This window comes from Ailuropoda melanoleuca, chromosome 13, assembly GCF_002007445.2.
Source record: "Ailuropoda melanoleuca isolate Jingjing chromosome 13, ASM200744v2, whole genome shotgun sequence".
Taxonomy (NCBI): domain Eukaryota; kingdom Metazoa; phylum Chordata; class Mammalia; order Carnivora; family Ursidae; genus Ailuropoda; species Ailuropoda melanoleuca.
Genome location: NC_048230.1, coordinates 24543115 through 24551858, shown reverse-complemented (window position 1 = coordinate 24551858; position 8744 = coordinate 24543115). Strand labels below are relative to the sequence as shown.

General features: G+C 55.8%; 1 protein-coding gene across 1 annotated transcript in view; it reads right to left on the bottom strand.

Moving 5' to 3' along the window:
- RAPGEFL1 (Rap guanine nucleotide exchange factor like 1) overlaps positions 1–8740 on the bottom strand; it is a gene marked incomplete at its 5' end in the record, with an annotated part of 12770 nt that extends 4030 nt beyond the window's left edge. Inside the window, 9 exon segments of the mRNA XM_034640679.1 lie at positions 75–253; positions 801–923; positions 1036–1133; positions 1866–2033; positions 2272–2384; positions 4037–4134; positions 4365–4500; positions 5440–5518; positions 8326–8740. Of these exon segments, the coding sequence (XP_034496570.1) occupies positions 75–253; positions 801–923; positions 1036–1133; positions 1866–2033; positions 2272–2384; positions 4037–4134; positions 4365–4500; positions 5440–5518; positions 8326–8740 (1409 nt within the window).
- Between the last annotated feature and the right edge of the window lie 4 nt (positions 8741–8744).

The window sequence follows — 8744 nt, the reverse complement described above, 5'->3', positions numbered from 1 at the left end:
TTTTTTTTTTTTTTTTTTTTTTTTTTTTTTTTTTTTTTTTTTTTTCCCCGCCCCCGCCGCGCGGCCGCACTCACATGGCCGCGATCTTGAGGAACTTCTTGAGCAGCTGCGCGCGCTTGCCCGGGGCCTCGCAGAGCAGCACCTCGGTGGCCACCCAGTGCGTGACCTCGCTGCAGCGCTGCAGCAACAGCTCCAGGTTGGCCGTCTCCCGGCGGCCGCGCTCCCCGTGGAACACGTAGTCCACGAATTCCAGCTGCACCCGCGTGGCGTGGCGTGGCGGCCGCGGCGCGTGGGGCATGGCGGTGAGCCGGCGCCGGGTGCGCCCGCGGAGGTAAAGGCCGGAGGGCGGGGCCGGAACGGGGGAGGGGCAAGAGGAAAAAACCGGGGACGAGACGGGTTGCAACAAAGATGGGGGGAGTCACATTAATAATACTGTGCTATCTACCGAGCACTGACTAGGCGCCAGGCCCTCGAACCATCTGATAGACATGCCTGTGACTGCCTTGTTTTCTTTCTTTAATAGGGAGTAGTTTAAAAATAGTAACCATGGATCAGGTTCTATGTAAGACCCACCTTACTAAGGGGGTCTCTCTCTTTGCTGTTTTTTTTTTTTTTTTCTGGATGGAGGACGTAAGGCTCAGAGGGTGTGGGGTGAGTCGGGGTGAATTGCCCAAGGGCCCCCTGCCAGCCAGCCTTCTAAGCCCAAGTTCGGCTGCACACGTTGCCCGTCTCCAGGCCCCCCACGTTGGCACATTTCTCCCCCCCAGGCCCCCCAGCCCAGCACCAGCTACAGTGCCCACCTCGTGCACGCATCGGAACAGCTCCCAGTGGAAGGCGGTAAGGTGGTTGGCCACGTCCTCAGGCTCCACGCGGTGGATCTCTGTGTCTCCAGGGGACACCTGGATCTCCTCGGGGAGGGGCATCTGGTGGCACGCAGGGGCACAGGGGCTGGACTCAACTCTGGACTTGTGAGTTTCTGCCCACATCCCCTCTGGGCCCTGGCTTGCAGCCGAGGCCTTGTGCCGGAGTTCTTACCAGGGCCTCATAGCTGTCCCGCGTGCAGGCAAACAGGTGGCTGTTGATGCCCAGTGTGGTGAACACACAGTCTTCCGTCGGCTGGAGAAGGACCTTCTCTGAAGGAGAATGAGCTGCTCTGCCTCAGCCCCGACCACCTGCACCCTCACACACCCCAGCCACTGTGGCCATCCCATCTGGAAACTCCTAACCCTGCACAGACACATTCTAGACTAATGGGACTCGTGTTATGTTATCACCAGTTTATACCATATTTATCTGAAAATTTTCAGCTAATGATTTCTCTTACATTCATAATCTCCTTTTTACCCCCAACATTCTTCCCCACCTCTCCTCTCATTCTGTCATCCCGGTGACACTGGAACTTTTTCTCCTTGCCTCAGAGGAAGATAAGGCTCTGGCTACGGGGCAGGCTTTCTGCCTTCCCACGGGAGTTGGAGGCCCACTGTGTGTTTTTAGCCTCAAAAACGTAGCATCCTCAGATGCTCTGGGAGGTTAAGGAGTCAGATCCCAAGGTGAGGAAGAGACAAGCACCTGGATCCAAATCCAAGTTCTTGGACCAGTGCTTTCCAAACTTTAATACGCATGGGCATTGCCTGGGAATCTTGTTAAAATGCTCTTTCTGAATCGGCAAGTGTGGAGTAGGGTGGGAGGTACTGCAGTTTTAATAAGCTCCCAGGTCGCCGATGCTCATGTGGCTGGTCCCAGGACCGCACTTTGGGTAGCTGGGGCCTACAATTCATCTGTACCCCTGCCCTGGAGCACTGGGCTTGCGAGTTTCTCCTCTCCTGCCCCCACGACCACCCTGCCCAGCTCTTCCCCAGCCTCACCTCCCGAGGAAGCCACCGCTACCAGGATGAGGGAGTCTTCACGTCCCGCAGGCTCCTCCGAGTATTGCAGCTTCTCTGTCACAGAGCCCAGGATGTCCTGCACAGACGCCGAGAGGCGGCTGCGGATGGTCACGTAAGAGTGGTCAGGCATGTAGACCCGGCAGAAGACTGGCCAGAGACAGGACGGTGGCTTTCCATTAGCAGGTGGAACGGCCCCACCGGCCCAGGCCCCTGCAGCGCGCGTCTGTTTCCCCGCCCATCTCACCCCTCGCCTTAAACAGAGGCTGTCAAAAGGACAGGTTCCACCACACCAGGAGACTCCACTGACGTTGCCCCGAACCCAGAGGCCCCAAAGGGCCCTCTGAGCCGCTCCGGAAGCTCTGCCCATCTTGCTGCCCACACTCACTCTCATCAGAGCCCCGGAAGGCCACTCGGGTCTGCAGACAGGAGTCGATCCTGCGGAAGTGGCGGAAGAGTGGCTTCACTTGCTTGCTGGGCGGCTGGCTTTCCTCTGGGATCCTGGCATGGACACAGCTGGGCGTCAGGAGGTCCTGTCACGCGTACGGAGTGCCAGGCAGGCAACATCAAGCAAGGGCTTATCAGAACAGAGTCAAGGATCCACCAGCACCAGGTTCAGAAAGCGGTGAAGGAGGTCAGAAGGGAGACAACGACCAGCATGGGACAACTGTCCGAGCGACCCAGATCATATGCCACCTCTTCCACCAATTCTCTGATCCACCCCACCCACCAGGAAAGGTCACTTTTTGGCATCAGCTGCCGTAGGACCCTGGGCTAATATTTGTTTATGTGCGTATCTTATCTCTTCTGCAAGACTGAGAGCTTTTGAGGGCTGGGCTTAGTCCTTCCTGGATTTTTTTTTTTTTCACCCTCCAGGCCTAGCACACTACTTGGCACATGGTAGGTGTAGGTCATCTGCTGTTTCCTGAATTTTGCCGACAAGGACTTCACAGCCTGGGAGGGAGACAGACGTGTATACAGCTACTTCTAACACGAGACAGGAGTGTTAGGTGATATCACAAAGGTACAAGGAGAGTCCTGCTGGCATGAGGGAGGGGGAACTTTCAGTGGGAAGATGGTATTTGACCCGGGCCTTGAAGGACAACAGAAAGAAGCGGATACAGGGTGGTCCTTCTGGGGTGGACCATAGAAATGATGGCAGGAAATTGGGATTGGGAATGCCCAGAAGTTCAGAGAATGGTGGGGTGTATAGGGAGTGTTGTGGGGGGTGGGGGTTGTGGGAGATGAGGCGGGAAGCATCAGCAGAAAGACAGGGGCGTTGAATGCTGGGCAAGGGTGTTACAATTTTGACTTGTGGGCAATAGGGAGCCCTGGATGTTTTTGAAAGAGGAGCATGATGTCGTCAAACTGGAAAGATCTCTCTGGTGTCAGCATAAGAAGGGAGAGGACTCAAGACCCTGAGTTGACTTCCCGGGCAGGAGGCTGTGGCAGTAATCCAGGTGAGAGCTAATGAGGCCTGAATGAGGGTTGTGGTGGTGGAAATGGAATGAAGAGAAACTGAAATGGTCAGAGGGATGGACAGATGGATGGATGCACTGGAGTCCTGAAGCTGTCTCGCAGTGGCTCATGAGAGCAAGACGGTGAAATCTGGGGAGATTCTGCCAATGAGTTTTTAAACAGCCATTAATAAAAAAAAAAAAAAGTTTTATAAACTTGTAGTGACATTATTACCACAAAAGGTAGTATCCTGTTTTACTCTATTTTGCTATTGTCAATGCTCTCCATGTTATTTACCTCTCTTGTATTTGTGTGGAGAAAATACTACGTAATGGCCTGCTACTGCACATTTCTTCCCAACTTCACATTCAGTGACGTCATGTCGGTAGCTGGAAATCAGCCAGTGAGAGAATTTACACCATGGGGATCAGCAAAAGCTACAAATAGGGGCTTTTTTTTTTTTTTCCCTGAAACGCTGGTTGTTAAATATGTACCAGTACACCATTGGATTGACGAAGAGATGGATGGGAGAATGGGCAAGAAAGTGACTGCAGGCCGTGCTTTGTGCTACCCTCTAGTGAGAGAAAGGGGCTGAAATAAAGCCACATTGGAGTCAAAAGGCCAGAGGCAGTCCCTGTGACAGAGGAACATGGCGGACGTCTGTCCTATCCCCTCCCCCAATCCATTCCCCTCACTTTAGCTCCACTGTTTCCACAAGCTGGTGCAGCCTCAGTGTGTCCTCTCGGAGGTCCTGGTAAAGGGACTCATCCTTCATAATCAGCAGGTACAGATCCTGGGGAGCAGAGGAGAGAGAAGATAAAGGCAGGGGTCTCATCCCAAGCTTCGCTATCGGCAAGGGCTGGGGCAGGGTCTCCATGTCTTTGAGCGTAAAGGAACCATATAAACTGAGGTCCACTGGCATCTTCTCCTTCCAGGTACCCAGCTTGAGGAGTATGGCCCCTTCCAAGGAGCCCCCTTCCAGAGCTAATAGCCTGCTCACCCGCCTTCTCTTCCCAGGCCCACCTTGATGATGCGGCCGGCCCCCTCTTCCTCCTGTAGCAGCCCCTGGTAGGTGTCCAAGAAGTGAAGGAGCATGGCTAGACAGGCCTGCTTCCGGCCCAGCCCTTCAGGGCCCTCCATGCCTCCTGCCCAAACAAAACTGACCCCTTAGTTAAGAAAAAGCCCTGGGCAGGCAGACCCGAGGAAACTAGGAAGGGAGATGAGAAGCAGCGGGTGGCTAAACCCTCCCAAATATTCTCTAGGTCTGGGGCCAGGGAGAAGGGAGGTCCAGGGGTCCCTGGAGCCAAGACCCCTTCATGCCCCAGCCTGGGCTTTTGCTCAGAGTAGGTAGGGATGGCACCCACTTGACCACATCCATCTGACCACATCCTGCCTGTTTGAATTTCACTTGAAGATACTGTGCCTGGACCCACCCAACCTCTGACCAGCGCATAACCTGGAGTTGATAAAGGCCAATGATGCTTACCACAGACCTGACCATGCCTCCGTGTATGGCCTGGTGTTTCTAAGAGAGCCTATGGTATTCTGCTCAGTGGCCTGACATTTACAATTAGATCCTAAAATAACTCAGTGAGAGGCCCTATGGTTACATGAGACCCTACGAAGCCCGGCCAGTGGCCTGTTTCTAGCAGGCCCCACTGAAGCACAACTGTGACCTGATGTTTACATTGGACCCTATAATGACCCACGGGGCAACCAGATGTTTAGAGCAACAATTCAGTGGGGACAGAGGCTCTCTTAATAGAATAATAACACCTTGCATTTGCACAGGGACCTGCCGTCTCCAAAGCACTCCCACATCTACTATCAGAAGGATCTCCACAACAGCCCCTAGGTGGAAAGGGCAGGTGCTATTTACCCCCTTTATACAGAAGAGGAAAACCCCCCTTTATACAGAAGAGGAAACTGAGGCCCCAGGAGGTTAGGGGGTCTGCCCAAGGTCACAGAGCTGGTGAGTCAAACCCCTGGAATTGAAACCCAGGAGTGCTGGGTTGCGTTGAGGGCCTGGTATCATATGTGGGGTAGGGGGCGTGGCTTCCTCCTGACCTCCCCTATAGCAAGCTCCATAAAAGGATATTACTCCTGTAGCTCCTGCAGAAATTTCTCCGTGGGGAGGAAGAGAGAATGGGTGAGGACGATGTCATCCAGCAGGATATCTGTAGAGATCAATTGGCGCCACTGATGTCAGGCGGGCACTTCCAGGACCTGACTGGACACTCATTACCCCCCCTTCTCTTTGCCTCCTAGAGTGAGTTCTCCTTAGCCAGGCTGGAGCCCCAGCCACCTGCCCCGTCATGCTCTGCACAAGCGCATGCACACACACACATACACACACACACACACACACACACACACGTGTGAAGGCTCTGGGCAGCCGCTGCGGGGGTGGGGTTGGCAGCTGCCAAGGCAGCTGGAGGGAAGGAGGGGATGCCCTTTGATGGCCACGCCTACTACTCTTCAACTCATGTGGGAAGCTGGTCAGATAATACAGCAAGCTTGAGATCTGTCCCAAAAAAGAGGTCGACCACAGAAGTGTCTCTAGAAAAGAACTTCCAAACGCAGAGGTTAGGGTCAGTGGTGTGTGTGTGTGTGTGTGTGTGTGTGTGTGTGTGTATGTCTATGTCTCTGTATCCCTCCTCCCCTCCCTACCTAACAGCTCTGAGTTCCAACTGGGCAGGTGAGAACCAGCGGCATTAAAAAGGAGAGGGAGTGACTGCCACCTCTTTGATCCCAAAAGCCTTTAAATAGAAGCCCTGTGTCCTCTGGATGCCCAGAGATGGAAGGGTTAATGATGGAAGGGTGGAGGGGAGTGGCTCTCACCACCCTTTTCCCCTCCACTCCCCCATCTGGGCCTGGCTCATCCAGTCAGCCAGGTACAAGGTCGCCCTGACTTGCAGCCAGCCCTGGGGTGGGGCAGGGCAGCCTGGCACACAGAGACAGGCAGGGAGCAGGGAGGGAGCCAGGTGTCCTCACCAGGACAGGTTAGGGCCAGGTCCCCAGGCACTGCCCCAGGACAAAACCAAGGCTTCTGACGTCCCTTGGCGCACCATCCCCTGGCCTCTGAAGGTCAAGGAGGAGAACCAACACCAGATCCTCAACTGTTGGATTTCACAATTGAGAAACTGAGGCCCAGAGCTGGGAGGGACTTGCGTGGAGCTGGAGTAGAAACCCAGGCTCCTGAGTGTTTGTTCTTTTCTCAATATGCCCAAGGCAAGCAGCGTGCCAGGGTAGAGCACAGTGGTTAGATAGGGCTGCTTAGATGTTTGCGAGCCTTTGACTGGTTTGAGGATAACTTCTGTAAGTCCCCCTCCCACACACCCTGGGAGGAAGACAGGATGGCTTGAGAACATTGGTTATATTGGAGAATATCAGAGTGGAAGGTTAAGGTGATTCTCATTTACCCTGGGACTGGTTTGAGGTTCCCCAAACCAGTTACTCTGGGCATCTAGCTTGCCAGCCCAGGAAATAGGGTGACAATCACTTCAGGAGTCCTTCCCCATGAGAGACCAGGCGGAGTGTGTGGCACCACATCCCTGTGGAAGGGGAAAGACAGATTCTCCCTTTTCCTCGCTACCCTGTTATGTTCTTAAAGTGAGTCTGAGAGCCCCCGCAGTGACGCCTGGCTCCAAAGATGTCGACAAGGAATAGGGATGCCCACCGTCCTTCCTATCTATCTCATGGGAGAACGAAGCCAGAGCAAAGGAAGAGGAACATGGGGCAGAGTGGGGGAGATGCTGCTATGGGGGCTACAGTTTGGCGTCTGTCTCTTCCAAGCCAGGCTCTGGTCCAATGCACAGCCTCCCCAGGGAATGTGTCATAGAGACACAGGGTGTGTAGTGTAGGCGGGAAGTTATGGTTAGGAGAGCTGTGTGTGTCTGATATTTTTCTAATTAAATCCAAAAGGTGTCAGCTCCCCAGGGCAATGACTGCTGAGCTAAGGAGAGGACCCAGGTCTTGAGAAAAATCTAGGGGAGCGGTGTCCTATTCCACACACCTAGGTCCAGGCTCCCTGCAGAGGTCTAAGAACAAAGTGTGAAACCCCCATCTTTAGGCCCTCGACCAGGGCTCCCATCCTCAGACCCTGCCGGGCTTCTTGAAATGCTGAGAGGCAGACCTAAAGACCCGCCAGTCCTCTACCTCCACCACTAACCAGCAGTTTGGGGCCTCAGTTTCCTCAAAGCCCCCTTAGTAGGGGTGCTGGTGGGGAGTGGTGAAACAGCATCATCATTTAGGGAATAAGCTTCTCAGGGTGTGGTTATTATTTTTTTAAAGAGGCCCTGTGCTGGGGCCTGCCTTAGGAAGGGTGGGAGTTGGAGGGGCTCAGAATCCCCCCAGGATGCTGCAGGGTCCTGATGTCTGCCTGCCCAGCCACCTCTCCCCCAACTAGAACACCTCCTTCCCCCCAAGCTGCTAAGGACAGAGCATGCCTTTGCCCAAGCCCAAAAGGCAGCTTGGGCCCTGAGCCTGTCTGGCACTGCCCCACTGAGTGGGCCAGCCCTGTGCTCTGGGGCTTCTGGACAGAATCGGGGACTCCTCGAAGGTCTTTCAGGTCTTGGCAAGCACCTCTTGGGGTGGGGGTGTGGGGGAGGAGCACGGTCTGCTCAGGGCAGCTTCCATCTTAGTGTGTCAGGCCTTAATTTGGGGCCACAGAAGGAGGTAGGCAACACCAGGGACCCACGAGAATCTGTGGGTAAAATGTCCAGGAGAAAGGAAGTGTGGCTTAAGGAGAGAAAGAGGTTCAGCTTCTCCAGCTGGTGGGTGAGGCTGCTACAGGGAGGAAGGTGGCACTGCCGCTTCCCTCCTGCATAAGGGTCTGTTCCTCTCCTAGGCCGCTGCCCCCACTTCAGTGACCGCTCAACCCCACACCGAGGCTCCCGGCCAAGCGCCCCCCCTCCCCGCACTGTCCAAGGGCAAGGAAGAGGAACCGGTAGCAACCCCCTCCTCCGGGATGGATGAGCCTTACCTGAGGCGGCGCTGTCCCTGGTGGCCCCTCCGGCAAGCCGCTCCAGCACCCGGTTCAGAAGATGCTCCGGCCGCTCGGGGGCGCCCAGGGGGGCCCAGGGCGGGGAAGTCAGGGGCTCGCCCGGGGACAGCTCGTCAGAGGAGTACGAGGAAGGGGAGCGCAGGGGCCCCCCTCCCCCGAGCGGCCCGGGCCCCGGCACCTCCTCGAGCTGTAGCCAACAGGGCCCCCCGCTGCCGAGCTCCTCCGCGACCCCCGCCGGCTCTCCCCCTTCCTCTTCAGGGGGCGGCTCCAGCCCCGGCTCGGCGGGGGGCTCCCGGAGGAAAGCTGGGAGCAGCAGGCGAGACACGCTCTGACGACGCTGCAGCGGCCGCAGTCCCCCAGTTGGACCGCCGCCCCCGCCAGGCCCCCCGCCCCCGCCA